The sequence below is a fragment of the Nansenia antarctica genome, assembly GCF_963989245.1.
Source record: "Nansenia antarctica genome assembly, chromosome: 8".
Lineage (NCBI taxonomy): Eukaryota > Metazoa > Chordata > Actinopteri > Argentiniformes > Microstomatidae > Nansenia > Nansenia antarctica.
Window position 1 is genome coordinate 37,152,343 of NC_137678.1, and position 21,413 is coordinate 37,173,755.

Here is a 21,413-nt window from a genome sequence, read left to right on the forward strand (position 1 = left end):
AAGATCTCTTCTGGGTATTGTTTCCACGTTTCCATGGAGACCTCATGAATATGGAGGAGGAGGCATGATCCTACAGAAGGAACCAGCGAACGAGAACATTGTAGGAACTCTCTGATCTGATCAGTGTGTGTATGTGCGTGTGTGTGTGTCTATATGTGTGTGTGTTTGTGTGTGTGTGCGTAAGTGCGTGTGTGTATGCCTGTATATCCCTGTGTGCACGAGTATGTGTGTGTGTAAGTGTAAGTGTGCGTGTGTGTGCATGTGTGTGTGTGAGTGCGAGCGTGTGTGTTTGTGCATGAGTGCGTGTGTGTGTGTGTGTAAGTGCGAGTGTGCATGTGTGTGTGTGTAAGTGCGAGCGTGCATGTGTGTAAGTGCGAGCATGCATGTGTGTGTGCGTAAGTGCGAGCGTGCATGTGTGTGTGTGCGTAAGTGCGAGCGTGCATGTGCGTGTGCGTGTGTGTGATTGTGTGTGTGTAAGTGTGAGCGTGTGATGGTAGAGAACAGAGCTTTGTTGCCAGGGAACGGCGGCACGCATCAATAGTGTCTTCCCACTCTCATCACCTGCTGTTAATTAACACATTCACCCTCTCCCTTTCTCTTCCTCTCTTCTCTCCTCTCATCCCCTCATCTTCTCCCCCCCGCTCTTCTCCTCTCCTCTCCTCTATCTCTCCTCCTCACCTCTCTCTATCTCTCTCCTTCTCTTCTCTCCTCTCTCTCCTCTATCTCTCTTCTCTATCTATCTCCTCCTCTCCTCTATCTCTCTCCTCCTCGCCTCTCCTCTATCTCTCTCCTCCTCGCCTCTCCTCTATCTCTCTCCTCTCCTCTATCTCTCTCCTCCTCTCCTCTATCTCTCTCCTCCTCTCCTCTATCTCTCTCCTCTTCTCCTGTGAGTGACCTCTCACCCCACATGACAGCCATTCAGAGGCCAGCTGTGAGTCCTAATGTTGGTGTCAGGATTTTGGTGATGTGTATGTGTGTGTGTGTGTGTGTGTGTGTGTGTGTGTGTGTGTGTGTGTGTGCATGGGGTGTGTGTGTGTGTGTGTGTGTGTGTGTGTGTGTGGTGCCCATCTCTGGGGTGAGTCATCTGGTATTTGCTCTCATGGAGGATCAGTGTCACTTCACAACACAAAGGGAGCACAAGGAAGTACAGGACAAGAGAGGCTCTTTCAGAGCTGAGTGTGTGTGTGTGTGTGTGTGTGTGTGTGTGTGTGTGTGTGTGTGTGTGAGAGAGATCATCTCGTCCCAGACACAGATACACTGAATGTCCAGTGTGCCACGGCCAATCAGGGGCCAGCTCTCATGACACTGTCTCTCTGTCTGTCAGCCTGCCTGCTTGTCTGTCTGTCTATCTCGCTGTGTGTGTGATTGATTGATTGAAAACATTATTAGAAGATTTGCAGAAGTAGGTACATGAAAGTACATATTACATACAAGGTCAACTAACAGGATAAAAACCCAAGAAAGCCACTGGCTTATTTCAATTGGGGTCCTTGATTCTCTGTGTTTGTGTGAGTGTTTATGTCTGTCCTTCTCTCTCGCTCTCTGTCTGTCTCTGTCTGTCTGTCTGTCTGTCTGCCTGTCTGTCATCAACATCAGGCTAAGAGCTCAGTAATACGTTCATCATTTAGTATCATGTATCATGTGATCAACGTAATGATGTGGTGTTACGGTTATTGTCATTAGACGCTCATCGTAGTTATTGAATGGCTTTTAATGCCCCCTTCTGGACATCTGACGCCATTGAGGGGAAACCAATTCATCACAACGTGGTCGATATGAGTGCTATAAAATAACGCTCCATTTCATTCGGCGCTGGGTGTGAACTGGCGAACCGTGTGTGTTAAAGTGGCCGTGGTACAGATGTGTGTATATAATTATCCTGACCAGAACAGCCGCAGAGACGACAAGAGCACCCAGCGCAGGCGCAGGAGGTACAAGCTGCTTCTACGGCTGCTCTGAACACGCATGCGCGTCACGATGGAAGCTGCCAGCTTTGCCATGGCGACGGGAGAAGCGACGGTAACCGCAGACCAAGAAGACAACAGCTGGCAACAATAACACACACACACACACACACACACACACACACACACACACACACACACACACACACACACACACACACGCACACGCACACACATATACACACACATACACATCTCTTCCATACCTGTGTGCTACAGAAGAACAATGCCTGTCCAGTTTAAGGTAAACAAGTGCACTTTTCATTGAGTTAATGCGGTGGTCACCGTTCACCGGAGGCGGTGTGTCTGAACCAAGCGTAGTGTCGTAGCACATCCCTGCTGAGTGAAGAGGAGAGACTTGTTGATTTAGAAATGACAACAATGTAGTTATGTCGTTATAAACAGTCTACTACTGCAGGTCGCTGCATGATTCTGTCATTACAACATAGAACAACCTCTGAACTAGAAGTCTAGCAAGTTAGCAACCGTCTATTTCCTGGTGTTTCGTGATAAGAATACCAGTCAAACAGAGCAATGTGCATCTCTAAAGCCCACACTAGGCAGCTAGTTAACTAACACCAACCGTATGATGACGTTGGTAGAGGACAGGGGATTTGTATGTAATCTAAATCTGGCTAATACGGCAGTATTTTTTTTTAAAGCTGCCAGGTAATTAGCTAGCTAGATATAATACCGTGGTCGCTGCAATCCCTTGTTACGATACTCGATGTGACCCGAACTGTAACATTTCTAAAGAATTGTTTGTTTATAGATATTTATATATTTATATTATATCTAAAATACGTTAGTTAAAAGAAAGAAATTACAATACATTTACAATTACAGCAAGCATAAGCAAAATGGAGAAAGACATACAAATATATAGTATATATATATATATATATATATATATATATATATATATATATATATATATACGTACATAATCATGTAAACAAACTGTCCATATCAATTCAGTCACCGACAGATGGCAGCAGAATCCAAACAGTGCAGTGTGTGTGTGTGTTTACATTATTATTATTATTATTATTTTATTTTAACATTTTAACCATTTAGCAGACACTTTTATCCAAAGCGACTTACAATTAGAGATTGCAGGGACAGTCTCCTTGGAGTAATTTAGGGCTAGTGGTGGTGTTTGAATTTATGATGTTCTGATCACCAATCCAACTCACTAGGCGTGTGTGCAACTGTGTGTGTGTGTGTGTGTGTGTGTGTGTGTGTGTGTGTGTATGTGTGACTGTGTGTGTACGTGTGTGTGTGTCTGTGTGTGTGTCTGTGTGTGTGTCTGTGTGAGACTGACCATGGGTGTGTGTGTGTGTGTCTGTGTGAGACCGACCATGGGTGTGTGTGTGTGACTGTGTGTGTGAGTGTGAGTGACCATACGTGTGTGTGAGTGACCATGGGTGTGCGTGAGTGACCATGGGTGTGTGTGAGTGACCATGGGTGTGTGTGTGTGACTATGGGTGTGTGTGTGTGACTGTGTGTGTGTGTGTGTGTGTGTGTGTGTGTGTGTGAGTGACCATGTGTGTGTGTTCTGCAGGGCGTCACTGAATACCAGAACAAATACAAGGAGCCCGTGGCCCGGTCCAGAAGCACCTCCCCTCAGCGCGCGATGCGTCAGGCCGGACTCAGCTCCGACCAGCAGGGTAAGAACCAGCAGAACAAGCCGAAACAGCAGAACTCCAAACCCTCCTCACTGGACTGGGCAGGAATGGACTGGACTGGACTGGACAGTGCTGGAGGGGACAGTGTGGTTGGGGGGCTCAGCAGTGTGTAAAGCCCCCAAGCATGGTATCCCCTACCATTGCTATGCTGACGACACACAACTCTACATTAAACTGGACCCAACCCCTCAGTCAACCTCATCTGCACTCACCATCTGCCTGGAGGAGATAAAGGCGTGGATGAGAGTTAACTTCCTTCAATTAAATAGCTGCAAAACAGAAGCCATCCTCATCGGCACCCCTCACCAGGTTAAATCATCCCCCATAACAAGCATCACTTTCTCTGGACAGGTTAATCCTCTGTCATCCGTCGTCACCAACCTTGGTGTTCGAATGGACCCCCACCTCAACTACGAGGCCCACATTAAACACATATCCAAAACGTCATTCTTCCACCTTAGAAATATAGCAAAACTCCGCCCCACCCTGTCTTTGCCCGATGCCGAGAAGTTAGTCCATGCCTTTGTCTCCTCCAGGCTCGACTACTGCAACGCACTTCTCATCGGGATCCCTAGCAAGAGCCTTCAGAAGCTCCAGTACATTCAGAACAGCGCTGCTAGGATCCTGATGAGAGTGCGCAAATACGATCACATCACACCCATCCTCCACTCACTACACTGGCTTCCCATCTCCTCTCGGATCATTTACAAAATCTCACTGTTAACTCATCAATGCATTCACGGCAACGCACCCCCTTACCTCAAGGACCTGGTCAAATCCCACAGCCCCTCCACTTGCACTCTCCGCTCATCAAATGCAAACCTCCTCAAACCCACCAAAACCCACCTCCGCTCCATGGGAGACCGGGCCTTCTGCTCCATTGCCCCCGAACTGTGGAACGCCCTCCCTGCCCACCTGAGAGCACCACAGTCGGTCGTCTCTTTTAAGAGCGGACTTAAGACTCATCTTTTTAACAAAGCGTTCCAGTAGCCAGATTTGTATTTATTTATTTTTCTTTAGTTTTATGCCACAGTGTCTTTTTAACCTTTCTGCTTTTGATGTTTTTAGTGATCTTTATTGTGTTGTGCTGTTTTTGTTTCTTTTATTGACTGTAGCACTTTGAGATTCTTGAAATGTAAAGTGCTTTATAAATAAAATCCATTATTATTATTATTATTATTATTATTATGTCTCACCTCACAACACTCCTATATCCACAGCATGTCAGTGATCCATTCACTAGACGCTTACAAAACAGGGTTGTGAAAGAGTTCTTCAACTGGCCCCGTAGTAGGGGAATCCTTTGCTGTTCACCCATTCACACACACAGTCACACACCAATGGCGGCAAGCTACCAGGCAAGGTGCCGGCCCCGCTCATTGGGAGCATTTTTGGGTTCAGTGTCTTGCCCAAGGACGCCTCGACACGTGGCCAGCCGGGGATCGAACCGCCGACTTTGCGATCATTAGACGCCAGCTCTACCTCCTGAGGAACAGCCACCCCCAGCCTATGCCTGGTCGTAATGCTGCTCTATGCCTGGTCCTAACGCTGCTCTATGCCTGGTCCTAACACTGCTCTATGCCTGGTCCTAACGCTGCCCTATGCCTGGTCATAACGCTGCTCTATGCCTGGTCGTAACAGAGTCTCTTCTGCCACAGGTATCAGCAGAGACCCCCAGTTCCTGTCACGGAGGAAGCCCCCCCACTCCACCCCCCCTGCAGCCCGGCCTGGCAGCCCAGAGAGGGTCTCCACTCCCCTGGCACCCAGGGGCCCCAGACCCCCCGGGGGGTCCTCAGAGCCTCCAGGAGGGGGGCAACCCCAGTGCCGGAGCCCCCCCCAGCCCCGAAGCCCCCTGGCGGCCGTGAAACCGTCCGTCAACGGGGTCAGTGGTGACTGTAGCTGTGTGATGTGTTTTATGGGTTGGATGTCAAACAGAACAACAGAGAGAGAGAATCACAGCGTTAGTGAAGTTGAGGCTCAGCACAGGCAGACTGGAGGTGGACTCACATAGAAATACACAGACTGGAGGTTTGGCTACAGTGTGTCAGGTGATTGGTTACAGAGAGTCAGGTGATTGATGTGTTGATGCATCAACCAGCATATCACCATGTTCTGGTCCAGTTGTCTGATGATGTAGATGTGTTCTCTTCCTTCATTATTACATCCATTTTAACCAATGGGATTTGAACTCATGATCACCAGTCACAACTCACTATCCACTAGGCCACCACTACCCATCACTAGGCCACCACTACCCCTACTGTTTCCAGTAATGTATGTGTGTGTAGCGTGTGTATCATATATGTGTGGTGCGTGTGTGTGTCTGTGTGTGTGTAACGTGTGTTTATCATGTTTTCATGTACAGTATGTGTAGCATGTGTAGGGTGTATGTAACGTGTATAGTGTGTATATGTAATGTGTATATGTAGCGTGTATGTGTAGTGTGTGTGTGTAGCGTGCGTCTGTGTGTGTGTGTAGCGTGTGTAACGTGTGTGTCTGGCCTCAGGTGCACCATGCGTTGAGGAGGAGGGCAGGGCTAAAGTCCTCAGGCCAGAGGTTGGGGCGTCAGAGCTCAGAGTACCACAGACAGTTCCAGTGGAAGACGCCTATGATTCGCTCCCCTCTGCTGGCCGCAGAACAGGTTACTGCCTGTCTGTGTGTCTGCCTGTCTGTCTGTCTGCCAGCCTGTCTGTCTGTCTGTCTCTCTGTGTGTTTGCCTGTCTGTCTGCCTGCCTGCCTGCCTGTCTGTCTGTCTGTCTGTGTGTCTGTCTCTCTGACTGCCTGTCTATCTGTTTGTCTGTCTGTGTGTCAGTTATAACTTACAATGCCTTATCTGCTAACATCTTCAGTGCATTTTCCTTTGTGGCTCAAATGTGCTTTTTCGACATGTGGCCAGTAGAGGGAGTCAGAGAGCTGCAGTGTGAACAGGATGAGGAGGCTGGAGTCAGACTGTCCTCACTGTTCAGACTGGACCTGTTGGCTCTGTTAGTGGACTAATGGATGAGAGATCATCACACAGTAGAACTAATGGATGAGAGATCATCACACACCAGTACCAATGAATGAGAGATCATCACATAGTAGTACTAATGGATGCAGGATTCTCCAGAGTTTGAAATGGAGCTTTAATTGTGTTTTGGGGGAAAGTTTTAAAACCCCCAAAGTGTAACCTCCTCCATGCTAACCGCTACATCAGCATAACCTCCTCCATGCTAACCGCTACATCAGCGTAACCTCCTCCATGCTAACCACTACACCAGAGGAACCTCCTCCATGCTAACCACTACATCAGAGGAACCTCCTCCCCCTCCATGCTAACCGCTACATCAGAGGAACATCCTCCATGCTAAAGTGTTGTTGTCTTCGTCTTATCCAGATGCTGTACACCAGCAGTAGGTCCATCCCTCCCTTCAAGTCCATCCCTGTGGCGACAGAGACTGAGTACACCAGGAGCTTCAAAGGCTCCCCTGCCCCCCGAGCCCACCTGGTCTCCCCTGCCGAGGTACTGTTCAACGCTGCAGAGGTAACAGTCCACCAGAACCACAGAGATAGAACCAGTAGAACAGACACGCCATGAAGGGGGCACTGGTACGGGTACTGGTACTGACACCCAGAGTCTGGAGCCTCAGGTTTAGGGTTAGGGTCAGGGTCAAGGTCAGGGTTAGGGTTAGGGTTAGGGTCAGGGTCGGGATTAGAGTTATGCAGGGTTAGAGGGTCAGGGTCGGGGTTAGGGTTAGAGGGTCAGGGTTAGGGGTTAGGGTCAGGGTTTGGGTTAGAGGGTTAGGGTCAGGTCAGGGTTAGGACAGATGGTGGTAATCCCAGCCTCTACTGTCATTACTGTCACTATTTATTTTTTGATTGGTGCTGTGCTGTCATGTGATTGGTGCTGTGCTGTCATGTGATTGTAGTTTGTTTGTCAGAGCAAGAAGAAGAAGAAGAAGAGGGAAGAGAATGACAGGAAGTCCAAACAGGAGGCGGGGCAGGAGAGTATGCAGCAGGAAGTGAGGTCACAATCTCCCCAGAAGGCTGCTCTTCCCCATGGAGGACATAGGTGGGGTCAGAGGTCAGGGAGGAGGGGCTATATGTGTAATACCACAGACTATTGTAAGATACCATGGTCTCTGCTACTGTGATTCTTATCTCTCTATCTCTCTATTTGTCTGTCTGCCTGCCTGTCTGTCTGTCTGTCTGTCTGTCTGTCTGCCTGTCTGTCTGTCTGCCTATCTGCCTGTCTGTCTGCCTGTCTGTCCTACAGCAGAGAGGTGAGGTCAGAGTACAACTCTAACTTCTGCTCGCCCCTGAACTACAAATACCAGGATGGAGGCTGGGTCAGAGCCTCGACACCAGGAGAGGAGGTAGGCTGGGTCAAGGAGGGGGAGGCTGGGTGAGAGAGGGGGGAGGCTGGGTGAGAGAGGAAGGAGGCTGGGTCAGAGCCTCGACACCAGGACAAGAGGTAGGAGGCTGTGTCAGGTAGGGGGGAGGTTGGGTCAGGGAAGGGGAGGCTGGGTCAGGGAGGGGGGAAGCTGGGTCAGGGAGGGGGAGGCTGGGTGAGAGAGGGGGGAGGCTGGGTCAGGAAGGGGGCAGGCTGGGTGATAGAAGGGAGAGGCTGGGTGAGAGAGGGGGGAAGGCAGTTACACTTACTTAATGCAAATCAAACTCACACCAGGTGATAGTTATGAATACATGTACGGTGATAGTTTTACACAATACAAACAATAACAACAAATACAACACAAAACAGCAGAAAAACAAAAAAACAAAAGTTTAGCTGCTGTAAGCCCGGCTAATACCCCTTGCATTTTGATCAGAGGCAAGATCAGAGGCACAGGAGGACACTCCCTGGCCATATGTAAGTAAGTACCATAAGCCTTAGTAGCACCAAGTTGGGTTAGCAATTATTTTCTTGGGTGTCAAGTAAACTTCTATATGTGAAATTGTAATGTATTCACTGGTAGTCAGTATTCACTGGTGGTCAGCATTCCAGGAGGCTATCAGTATGTTGGACCCGACTCCATCCCAATCAAAAGCTGGGTCCAAACCCGGGATGTCGGTGTACTATCTAATGCCAGGCATCTCTCCCTCCATATACTATCTAATGATAGGCATCTCTCCCTCCATATACTATCTAATGATAGGCATCTCTCCCTCCATATACTATCTAATGATAGGCATCTCTCCCTCCATATACTATCTAATGCCAGGCATCTCTCCCTCCATATACTATCTAATGCCAGGCATCTCTCCGTAAGCGTGTTGTGAAATGAAACGATAACGGAAACTAGGCCACTTGTGCACTAGTGCTGTGTAGAATTGTGTGCAATGGGTGTGGTGTGCAAGAGTAACTTTGCAAAGCAAACTCCACTATCCTTCAGACCTACTAGCCTTCAGACCCGACCTCAATGGTAAATAAAAGAAAAAGGAAGAAAGTGGTAAATCAGATTCTGAACATTTCCAGGTCCTGGTCCTTGTTCCCATAAATGTCCCCTAGTGTTTAAACACCTTTGTTCCTCCAGTGAGAGAACTGAATGGGTTGGCCACCAATCAACAGTCTGGCATTTTATTTAAAAAAAAAAAAAAAAAAAAATCTGAGTGGGGCAGTCCCACTCATATTTTCCATTTTTATTGACAGTTGCAGTGAAGATTTAGACAGGAAGAATGGGTGAGAGAGAGGAGGGATGACATGCAGGATATGTCCCCGGCCGGAATCAAACTGGGGACCCTGCGGTTACATGGTCAGCGCTTAACCCGCTACGCCACCTAAGTGCCCCCAGTCTGGCATTATTAAATAGAGCAGGGGTCCACACAGTTTCTCTGCCGCCCTCCATACCGAGAGCAATATGAACAGTGGTAGTTATGGGTAGTTATGAACAGTGGTAGTTACGGGTAGTTATGAACAGTGGTAGTTATGAACAGTGGTAGTTACGGGTAGTTATGAACAGTGGTAGTTATGAACAGTGGTAGTTATGGGTAGTTATGAACAGTGGTAGTTATGAACAGTGGTAGTTATGGGTAGTTATGAACAGTGGTAGTTACGGGTAGTTATGAACAGTGGTAGTTATGAACAGTGGTAGTTACGGGTAGTTATGAACAGTGGTAGTTATGAACAGTGGTAGTTACGGGTAGTTATGAACAGTGGTAGTTATGAACAGTGGTAGTTATGGGTAGTTATGAACAGTGGTAGTTATGAACAGTGGTAGTTATGGGTAGTTATGAACAGTGGTAGTTACGGGTAGTTATGAACAGTGGTAGTTATGAACAGTCTGATTACCTGTATCGCTGGTGTGTGTATAGTGTGGCCTGTATTATGTGTGTGTGTGTGTGTGTGTGTGTGTGAGCGTAAGTGTAAGCATATCCATACCGAGAGCAATTAGGACACAACGGGGCCGAACTTAAAGCCACATTGAATGATGGACATATTCAAATGCAGGGCCAGACTCCTCCAGGGCCAGACTCCTCCAGGGCCAGACTCTCCTCCAGGGCCAGACTCCTCCAGGGCCAGACTCTCCTCCAGGGCCAGACTCTCCTCCAGGGCCAGACTCCTCCAGGGCCAGACTCCTCCAGGGCCAGACTCTCCTCCAGGGCCAGACTCCTCCAGGGCCAGACTCTCCTCCAGGGCCAGACTCTCCTCCAGGGCCAGACTCCTCCAGGGCCAGACTCTCCTCCAGGGCCAGACTCTCCTCCAGGGCCCGCCATGACACCGACGCCTCAGGCTGGAGCCAGGTTAACAAAGGCCTAAGCGTGAAGGCCCAATAATAGTGTTTTTTAAATTAAATTTGGAAGAGACTAACCGCCGGCCTGCCTGCCTCTCCCGCTGCATTGCAGAGAGCCTGATGCGCGGTCGCTTACCTCGCCATAAAGACATAGTCACAGCCGTTTGTAGCTAACTCCAGTACTGAGGTGGTGGAGGCAGAGGTAGCATTTCAGCTAACGAACTTGACTACTGGGTAGAATGTTCCATCTGGATTATTGAAACTCGGCTGCGAAGTGAATTAGGCAATGAGGACCATCTATCCATATCAGAAGTAATTTTGTGAAGTGTGCTACCAATGAACAGTGGTAGTTATGAACAGTGGTAGTTATGGGTAATTATGAACAGTGATAGTTAAGGGTAGTTAGTCAGTCAGTCTGATGACCTGTATAGCTGATGTGTGTATAGTGTGACCTGTATTATGTGTGTGTGTGTGAGCGTAAGTGTGTGTGCTTGTGCATGTGTGCGTGTGTGTGTGTGTGTGTGTGTGTGCGTGTCCATGTGCGTGTGCATGTGTGTGTGTGTGCTTGTGCATGTGTGCGCGCGTGTGTGTGTGTGCGTGTGTGTGTGTGTGTGTGTGTGCGTGTGTGTGTGTGTGCGTGTGTGTGTGCGTCAGACGCTGCAGTAGCAGAGTACTTGTCTTTCCTGTGATTGTGCTGAATGTGGTTTGGCAGCGCATCTTTCTGGAGCAGGCGGGAGAAATGGGTCCCCCACGCAAACACACCCACACACACACACACACACACACACACACACACACACACACATATACACAGCGCATCTTTCTGTAGCAGCAGGTTCTCTCAGCAGACAGGGCCACCAAGGACAGGAAGCAGGAAGTGACCCTGTAATGGAGACAGTGGATTGGTTGTTGTCATTATTCAATAATTGACACATTAAAAAAAAGATCATGTTTTAAAATGACCGTTGAGTCAAGATATCTTTCTTTGAATGCCTTGATCAGTCCTGATGTTCCAAATCCATTTGAATCCATTCCTACAACTCCCACGATGCCCCTCTCCCTCCCATACCAGGTCCTTCTGTTGAACAGCGCTAAAGCTAGCTAGCGCCTGCCGCTCTCTGGGAATCACTGGCAGAGTAGAGCAGGGTCAGAGTAGAGCAGGTCAGAGTAGAGCAGGTCAGAGTAGAGCAGGTCAGAGTAGAGCAGGTCAGAGTAGAGCAGGGTCAGAGTAGAGCAGGGTCAGAGTAGAGCAGGGTCAGAGTAGAGCAGGTCAGAGTAGAGCAGGGTCAGGGTAGAGCAGGTCAGAGTAGAGCAGGTCAGAGTAGAGCAGGGTCAGGGTAGAGCAGGTCAGAGTAGAGCAGGTCAGAGTAGAGCAGGTCAGAGTAGAGCAGGTCAGAGTAGAGCAGGTCAGAGTAGAGCAGGGTCAGAGTAGAGCAGGGTCAGAGTCGAACAACTCTGATCTGACGTATTTTAACGCAGTATGAGTGTTTTGAGGCGATATGAGAGTGTTTTAAGGCAGTATGAGAGTATTTTAGGAGCTAAACTCAGACCTGGCATCTCGACAGCTAGGATGCAGCTGCGCGCAAAATGGTTATAATTGGAGACAGCGTGTTATGGTGTGTGTGTGTGTTATGGTGTGTGTGTGTGTGTTAATGTTGTGTGTGTGTGTGTGTGTGTTAATGGTGTGTTGAACTGACTACAAATACACAAAAATATATAGTTTTAGAAGAAGGTGGTAGAAGAAGGTTTCTCCTTCTATCAATGGCCCCGGGCCTGAGCTAGATTACTCTTCCTGACACGAATGGTGGACTGGTGATTCACATGCTTAGTACTCAAATGTATTAATTGTAAGTCGCTTTGGAATAAGGCGTCTGCTAAATGCCAAAAATGTAAATGTAAATGTAAATACACATGAACATGGATTTTGCGTGAACTTCTTTTTTAATGTCCCCACATACTAGGGAGGCTGGAGGAGGCATTACAATGAACCTGTCCTCCGATTTCTACCACCACTAGCCTCCCCTGGACCACACAACAATGTTTCAGCCAACCGGGTCAGTGTCAGGGTCAGTGTCAGGGTCAGGGTTAGGGTCAGGGTTAGGATTAGGGTCAGCGTCAGGGTCAGGGTCAAGGTACCTGTTGGTTCAAACATGTTTATGTGTGCCCTGCCCCCACCCCCAGATACGGGAGCTGAGGCAGAAGGCGGAGGCGTATCGTAGGAGGGCCTGGGGGACCCATTTCTCCCGCCTGCACCTTAACCAGCTCTTGTCGGACCAGAACCAGCTCTGGGAGCCCTCCACCCCCTCCTCCATCCCCTCCTCCACCCCCTCCTACATCCCCTCCTCCATCCCCACCGCTGCCCTCTCCTCCTCCACCCCTCCACTCACTGGGGAAACCCAGAAGGGGAGCTCCATCCATGCTCTGGACCTGACCAGGTGAAACACACACACACACACACACACACACACACACACATGCACACGCATACATAGGACTGCCACGACAAATATGGCCGCCACTCATCTCTTAGAGAGTGAGGTCTTGAGTGTGAATGCCAGTTCTTCTAGAAGGATGATTATATATGGTTGTAGATGGTTATAGATGGTTTATAGATGGTTTATAGATGGTTATAGATGGTTATAGATGATTATAGATGGTTATAGATGGCTTAGATAGTGTTATGTTCAATAATGGAGACTGGACTCAGAGCTTGTAGTCGGAAGGTGTACTCCATTTAATCAACAACGTGTGTAACACAAAACGTAATACGGCACTGTCGTAAAACCCAAACCGTCGTAAACTACAGACGTAACATTTCCCCCCCCCTCACACAACCTAGGTGTGATACTCAGTCATGTAGTCCCGCAAGTGCTCGGGCCTGTTGCGTGCTCGAACCAGACGTGGCTCTGGTGCAGCCACAGCCACTGGTGGCGGCTCCACGCCTTGGGGCTGAGCCTGGTAGGCCGGGGTTGCTGCTTCATCCAACCTTGCGGCTGGCAAGACTGTGGAAGAGGCCACACTCAGCGCTGGGCCAGGGGGAGGCTGCACCTTACGCAGGCGGGTAGCATGCCAGCGAGTGCCGTCGGCGAGCCTAAACGAGGCCGGGCCAAGCTGTTTGCTGACCTGGACAGGGTCAGACCAAAACGACTGGAGTTTGTAGTCCCGATGAGGTCGTCGGATCCTGACCCAGTCCGACACAGCAATGACAGGTGGCCTAGCACGTCTGGCCCTGTCCTTCATCAAGCGCTGGTGTTTGGTGACTGTGGCTTGAACTGGATGGACCGGGGGCTGAGCTAGTGTAGGGCGGAGCCTATCGAGAGGCAGCTGGAGCTCCCAGGGTTGAGATGGCCAGTCCAACGGCTGCATAGGCGGGGGTGGAGCTGGAGCCCTGGTCTTACCACTAAGGAGACAGGCAGTGCAATCCTTGACCAGGGTCTCGAGTTCCCTGTCGATGCCTGGCCACCACACAACATCACGACAGCGCTGTTTGAGCCTGACTATGCCCAGGTGACCCTCGTGCGCCATAGCAAGGATACGCGCCCGAAGGACACCTGGGACCACAGTGCAGAACCCGCGAGCGACACAGGTGTCATTCCAAACCGACAACTCCTCCCTGATCCTGGAGTAAGTGAGTAGCTCGTCAGGTACTCTTGCCGGCCACCCCTGCGTGATGTAGGTTGAGAGTGTAGAGAGGGTGGGGTCATCGGCTGAGGCATCCCGGAGCTCTTTCAGCGACACCGTCTCCTGAAGGGGTGTGTGGAGGAGCTGGACGAGGTCATGCTCAGCCTGGTCCAGTCCGGGGGTCAAGGTTGGGGCTGTGGGTGGGCTGGGGATTGAGCGTGATAGCAAGTCGGCTACCACGTTGTCTCGTCCTGGCGTGAACTGTAGCCGATAGTTGTACTGCTGCAGGCGGTCGGCTCAGCGGTGGAGGCGGAGTGGCTTGTGACCGGTGCCAGACGTGGCCAGGAGGGTGATGAGGGCCTGGTGGTCTGTCCTCAGTGTGAATAAACGTCCATAGAGGTACATGTGCCAGCGCTCACATGCCCAGAGGCATGCTAGGGCCTCCCGCTCCCCCACCGAGTACTTCTGTTCCGTGGGGCTGAGAGCACGGGAGGCGAAGGCGATCGGTCTCTCCACCCCCCCTTGCAGCTGGGACATCACCGCACCAATGGCTGTGGCAGAGGCGTCGCACGTGACAAGAGTGGGGCTGGCCAGGTCGAAATGCGCCAGGACCGGTGGCGAGGTGAGTTGGGCCTTCAGGAGGCGTACGGCGTCTGAGCAGGCAGACGTCCAGAGCCAGGGCTCGTCATGCTTCAACAGCTTCCGCAGTGGTGTGGTTGTGGCCGAGTACTGTGCCAGGAAACGGAGGTAGTACGCCGTCATGCCTAGAAAGGAGGCCACCTGAGCGGCTGTGGTGGGCTCCGGGACATGATGGATGGCCTCGGTGTTCGAGTGCAGCGGGTACGTGCCATCAGCTGAGAGGCGGAACCCCACAAAGTCAATGGCTGGGGCGGCGAATACACACTTCTCACCATTGAGTGTGAGGTGATGCTTGGCCAATGCACTGAACACACTGTGGAGACGCTCGTCGTGGCTCTCGACGGTGGCCCCGTGAACCACGATGTCATCAAGATAGATGGCCACACCTGGGATCCCAGCGAAGATGGAGGCCATGATCTTTTGGAAGCAGCTGGGGGCGGAGCTTAAACCGAAAGCCATGCGTTTGTAGCGGAAAACCCCTCTGTGAGTGATGAACGCTGTGAGGTTGCGGCTCTCGGGGTGTAGTGGCACTTGGAGGTAACCCTGACGGAGGTCCAGTTTAGAGAACACGCTGGACCCGTAGAACTGGGCGGTGAGCTCCTCTATCGTTGGCAGGGGGTATTTGCCAGGGATGATGGCCTTGTTTACCGCTCTCAGATCCACGCAGATGCGCAGCCCCCCAGACTTCTTCTTCGCCACCACCAGGTTGGAGATCCAAGGCGATGCATTTACCTGCTCAATGATGTCGCTATCGAGCATGCTCTGTAGTTGAGAGGAGATGTCATCGCGGAGAGCCAGGGGGGAGCGGCGGAGGGGCTGTATAACAGGCATCACTGTAGGATCTAACAGAGGCTGGTGGGCAAAAGTGTCGAGGCAGCCTACACCGCTGAACAGCGCAGGCCACTGTTGCTGCCAGGGGATGGAAACGGTGTGAATCTCTGAGCCAGCTGTGTCTAGCAGGGTGAAACCGAGGGCGTTGAACAGGTCGAGGCCTAACAGGTTGGTCCCGTGGCGTGCAACGTTGAACCTGAAAACCGGCAGTGTCCTCTCCCCGTACTTCACAGGCAGCTGAAAAGAGCCCACAATGTCAATCTCAGAGTTGGCATAACCACGCAGGGTGGTGGAGGGCAACCCCAGGGGCACATGGGAGAAGAACTGTGTATAGGTCGTCAAGTTCACAAGGGACACTGTGGCTCCAGTGTCTAGGAGGAGCGGCAGAGTGACATCACCAACCATCAACGAGCATGTTTTGAATGGCGCTCGTCCTGAGCTGACATTATGGATGACTGTGGTAGGTGACTGGGAAGCTCTAGCTGGGGCAGACCTGCAGACCTTGTGAAAGTGGTTTAGTCTCCCGCAGTTGGAGCAGGTTATACCACGGGCTGGGCATGTCTGAGCTCTTGAATTGTGTGCAGAAGAGCCGCAATTCCCACACGGCTGGTGTGGCTGGTCGCGTGGCCGAGAGGCCAGTAAAATGCTCTCCCCGCCGCTGGGGTACGTACTGTGTCACTGTCTCACCTGTTCGTTGGTGTCTTCGTCTGAATATGACGCGGCGGAGAAGAGCGCTTTGTGGAGGGGCGAAGTGTTGCTTCAATAGTTCCACAGCGTCTGTGTATCTCGCCGCGGTGCCGAGAGTTTCAAACACGCGCTGACCCTCCGCTCCCAGGCAGTGCCGCAACAGCGCATATTTCCTCTTGTCTGATACGTCCTCCCAGCCGGCAGCTAGGATGTATGTTTCGAAAGAGGAAATCCAGCGGCCCCACGGAATCGGTGGTTCTGCCGGGACTGCTAGGAAAGGAGGGGGTGTTTGTAGAGAACAATCAGCCATCCTCGTCGCCAATGTTATGTTCAATAATGGAGACTGAACTCAGAGCTTGTAGTCGGAACGTGTACTCCATTTAATCAACAACGTATGTAACACAAAACGTAATACGGCACTGTCGTAAAACCCAAACCGTCGTAAACTACAGACGTAACAGATAGGTTATAGATGATTATAGATGGTTAAAGATGGTTGTAGAGGGTTATGGATTGTTATATAAGGATGGTCTGAAGTTCATTCTCATTCTCGGTCCATTCACTGAGACAGCTCCTGTTTCCACATCTATTTGACCTGTGCTGTCTGTACGTCTCTCCCTCTCCTCCCTCCATCTCCTCTCTTCCCTCCATCTCCCTCTCCTCCCTTCTTGTCTCTGTAGGGTTGACAGTGATGAGAGGTGCTCCACCCCAGGACCCTCTGTGTCCAGCTGGAGGAGCTCTACCCGGGGGGAGAGAGACCCCCCTGGAGCCCCCACCCTCCCTCTGACCCCCACCCTCCCTGTGCAGAGGAGGCTGGCCTGGGGACAGGAGGGGGGAGGGGATAGGCCAGAGGACCACCCCACTGAGAAGGAAGAAGAGGAGGAGGAAGAGAGTGAAGAGGAGGAGAGAAAGGATGAGTATATGCTGGGGGGCCTGGGCAGGGTACCCACCCCCCAGATGAAGACCATCTCTGCTGCCCAGAGGACTCATCACGACCGTACCACTCCTGCCACGGGTAACCTCTCCTGTTCACCTCTCCACCCTCTCCCTCTCTCCACCTCTCCCCCCTCCCTCTCTCCACCTCTCTATCCCTCTCTCTCTTCACCTCACTATTCCCCTCTCTTCACCACTCTATCCCTCTCTCCACCTCTATATCCCTCTCTTTCTCCACCTCTCTATCCCTCTCTCTTCACCTCTCTATCCCTCTCTCTCTCCACCTCTCTATCCCTCTCTCTCCCTCTCCACCCCTCTCTCTTCCTCTCTATACCTCTCTCTCTCCACCTCACTATCCCTCTCTCTCTCTACCTCTCTCTCCACCTCTATCCCTCTCTCTCTCCACCTCGCTATCCCTCTCTCTCTACCTCTCTATCCCTCTCTATCCCTCTCTCTCTCCACCTCTCCATCCCTCTCTCTCTACCTCTCTATCCCTCTCTGTCCCGCTCTCTCTACCTCTCCACCCCTCTCTCTACCTCTCCACCCCTCTCTCTACCTCTCCATCCCTCTCTCTCTCCACCTCTCTATCCCTCTCCGTCCCGCTCTCTCTACCGCTCCACCCCTCTCTCTCTCTCTACCTCTCCATCCCTCTCTCTCTCTGCCTCTCTATCCCACTCTCTCTCCACCTCTCCATCCCTCTCTCCACCTCTCTATCCTTCTCTCTCTCTACCTCTCCATCCCTCTCTCTCTCTCTACTTCTCCATCCCTCTCTCTACCTCTCCATCCCTCTCTCTCTCTCTCTCTCTACTTATCCATCCCTCTCTCTCTCTCTACCTCTCCATCCACCTCTCTGTCTTCCTGTCTACCTCAGCAGCAACATTATCTGCAGCAGCAGTTCCACTGTGACCCAGATGACAGATCTCTAACTGGGTGATAATGGAAAACTATGTCATTCAACCTCCTACATAGCGTCATAGCATCTCTGTTTGCATCACTACATTAATTCAATTGAATTTAGGATTTATACATTTATTTTTTTCTGAGTGGGGGGGCAGTCCCACTCATATTTTCAATTTTAGCGGTTAGAGATAGTGAAGACAAGACAGGAAAGTAAGGAGAAGAGGGCTTGTCAGCAGGGAATGGGCCGGATTCAAACTCATGCCGACCACCTGGGCATATGGGCCATGCACTGTAGACCGCAGTGCTAGACCACTGGACCACCCCAGGCCACTAGATATATTTTTTTTGATCATTTTGATATTGTTTATGTTATTGTTTTTAGTGGGAGCTCTAGTAGTAATAATGTTGTGTGTTTAGGGGGAGCTCTCCTGGTGTCCCCTCCCCAGGTGAAGGGTGCCAGTGGCTGGGTGAGTCGGAGCGAGTCGCCCCTGGGGAAACCCCGTTCACCTTACAGACACGCCTCCCGGCCCCCCTCTCCAACGCCGCCATTCATCAAGGTAATCAATCAACCTAGCAGGCTAATCTAGATACCACCTGTCTGTCAGGCTAGCAGGCTAACCTAGATACCACCAGTCTACCAGGCTAACCTAGATGCCACCTGTCTGTAAGGCTAACAGGCTAACCTAGATGCCACCTGTCTGTAAGGCTAACAGGCTAACCTAGATGCCACCTGTCTGTTAGGCTAACAGTCTAACCTAGATACCACCTGTCTGTTAGGCTAACAGTCTAACCTAGATGCCACCTGTCTGTTAGGCTAACAGTCTAACCTAGATACCACCTGTCTGTTAGGCTAACAGTCTAACCTAGATACCACCTGTCTGTTAGGCTAACAGTCTAACCTAGATACCACCTGTCTGTTAGGCTAACAGTCTAACCTAGATACCACCTGTCTGTTAGGCTAACAGTCTAACCTAGATGCCACCTGTCTGTTAGGCTAACAGTCTAACCTAGATACCACCTGTCTGTTAGGCTAACAGTCTAACCTAGATGCCACCTGTCTGTTAGGCTAACAGTCTAACCTAGATACCACCTGTCTGCCAGGCTGCAGGGCCCCAGTCCTCTCCAGCGGCGGGGGTCTCCACAGTGGACCCTCTCCCCCTCAGAGAGGACTCCTGGTCTGGGCAGAGCACGCCACAGCGCCCCCCTGACCCTCCGTCTGACAGACAGCCCAGGAAACGCTCCACCGGCCGCCAGCCACGCCTCTGCGCCCCGCCGCCAGCCAATCGCATCCAGGGAACTCTCAGGGACCCGGAATTCCAGCACAATGGTGGGAGGAGCTACAGCTGCCAAGGACTTCCTGTATATGTCATATATATATATATATATGTTTGAGGGTTCTATATATATAGATATACACTCACTGAACACTTAATTAGGAACATCTGTACATCTTCTGATTCATTCAGGTGGTGTAATGGTGTGGGGAATGCTTTCTTGGCACACTTTGGGCCTGTTAATACCAGTCAATCATCGCTTGAATGCCACAGCCTACTTGAGTATGTGCATCCCTTCATGGCCACAGTGTACCCATCTTCTAATGGCTACTTCCAGCATGATAATGCACCGCGTCACAAAGTAATCTCAAACTGGTTTCATGAACATGACAATAAGTTCAGTGTTCTTCAGTGACCTTCCCAGTCACCGGATCTGAATCCAATAGAACACCTTCGAGATGTGGTAGAACGGGAGATTCACAGCTTGATAGTACACCTGAAAAATCTGCAGGAATTGCATGATGCAATCATGTCATCATGGACTTGAATCTCAAAAGAATGTTTCCAACATCTTCCTACCTTGGTCGTACCCAGTATTAGTATAGTCTTACTAATAAAGTGTTCGATGAGTGTATATAGATATATGTAGTTTACTGACAAACACAGAAACACCTCTCCGTAATTTCTGACATTCAAATCCTCCCTTTGGCGGTAGAAGTGTCAGCAGTCCTAGGGAGGGAGAGACAGTTTGGTGGAAGTGAGTCATTTAGCATCAATGGGGGCATCAATGGGGGCGGGGGGGGGCTCTCCCCTCCTTGTCTTGTCCCCCCCTTTCTCTTCTCTCCTTGTCCCCTCCTATGTCTCCTCTCCTTGTCCCCTATCTCTCCTCTCCTTGTCTTGTCTTCCCCTTTCTCTCCTCTCCTTGTCCCTTCCTATCTCTCCTCTCCTTGTCCCCTATCTTTCCTCTCCTAGTCTCCTATGTCTCCTCTCCTTGTCCCCTATCTCTCCTCTCCTTGTCCCCTATGTCTCCTCTCCTTGTCCCCTATGTCTCCTCTCCTTGTCCCCTCCTATCTCTCCTCTCCACATCCCCCCCATCTCTCCTCTCCTTGTCCCTCCTCCTCCCATCTCTCCTCTCCTCGCTGCCATTTGCCTAGGTAATCTGGGTCTGGCCTGTGTTTTGTTGCTAGGTAACCTGGGTCAGACCTGTGTTTTGTTGCTAGGTAACCTGGGTCTGGCCTGTGTTGTGTTTAACCTGGGTCTGGCCTGTTGCTAGGTAACCTGGGTCAGAGGAGCTCGGAAATGCTGTGTTTCTACGGAGGCGGGGCTGCGTCTGATGAAGGTAACCATAGTTACTGTCTGACTGGTGGAGCAGGACTGATCTCCATAGGCAACTGTCTGACTGACTGTCTGACTGTCTGACTGACTGTGTATGACTGACAGACTGACTGTCTGACTGTCTGACTGTCTGACTGATTGTCTATGACTGACTGACAGACTGACTATCTAACTGACTGACTGACTGACTGATTGAAACGTTGGTTGGTTGATTGGTTGATTTGTTGATTGGTTGACAGATGACAGGATGTCGGAGGTGTCACTGCGCTCGGCGGTCTCGTGCTCCCGGGCCTGGGAGGTTCTGGAGCGGGCCCGCAGGAGGAAGGACGCCTTCTGGGGGAAGTCATGACACTGGAGACCCGACCAGAACCAGTCCAGACCAGACCCAGACCAGATCCAGACCAGACTCAGACCAGACCTAGACCCAGACCAGACCAGACCAGATAAGACCCTGACCAGACCAGACCAGAACTGACCAAATCAGACCCGGAACCAGACTACCAGAACAGAAGCAGACCTGACCCAAATCAGACCAGACCCAGGCCAGACCCAGACCAGACCCAGACCAGACCCAGATCAGACGCAGACCAGACGCAGACCCTGACCTGACCAGACCAAATCAGACCAGAACCAGACCAGTCCAGACCAGACCCAAACCAGACCAGACCAGACCCAAACCAGACCAGACCAGACCATGACATGACTAGAACTGACCAGACCAGACCCAGACTCTGTTCTCTCCAGGTCTAAATGATGTGTTTGACTGTAGGTTGTTTGTTGATGTCATTCCAACGTTGTGTAATCATGTTTTGAATAGAGTGAATATAGTCA

At 50.8% G+C, this 21,413-nt stretch overlaps 1 protein-coding gene across 1 annotated transcript; it reads left to right on the forward strand.

Moving 5' to 3' along the window:
• Positions 1 to 1,977: 1,977 nt before the first annotated feature.
• On the forward strand, positions 1,978 to 20,931 carry mdm1 (Mdm1 nuclear protein; the record flags this gene model as incomplete). The annotated part of the gene is given in 14 exon segments (XM_080538310.1): positions 1,978 to 2,019; positions 3,529 to 3,736; positions 5,311 to 5,534; positions 6,159 to 6,293; positions 7,029 to 7,175; positions 7,561 to 7,703; positions 7,908 to 8,002; positions 8,005 to 8,045; positions 12,544 to 12,677; positions 17,082 to 17,155; positions 18,391 to 18,530; positions 19,075 to 19,300; positions 20,521 to 20,586; positions 20,822 to 20,931. Coding segments are annotated over 14 exon segments (1,785 nt in total).
• Positions 20,932 to 21,413: the final 482 nt, after the last annotated feature.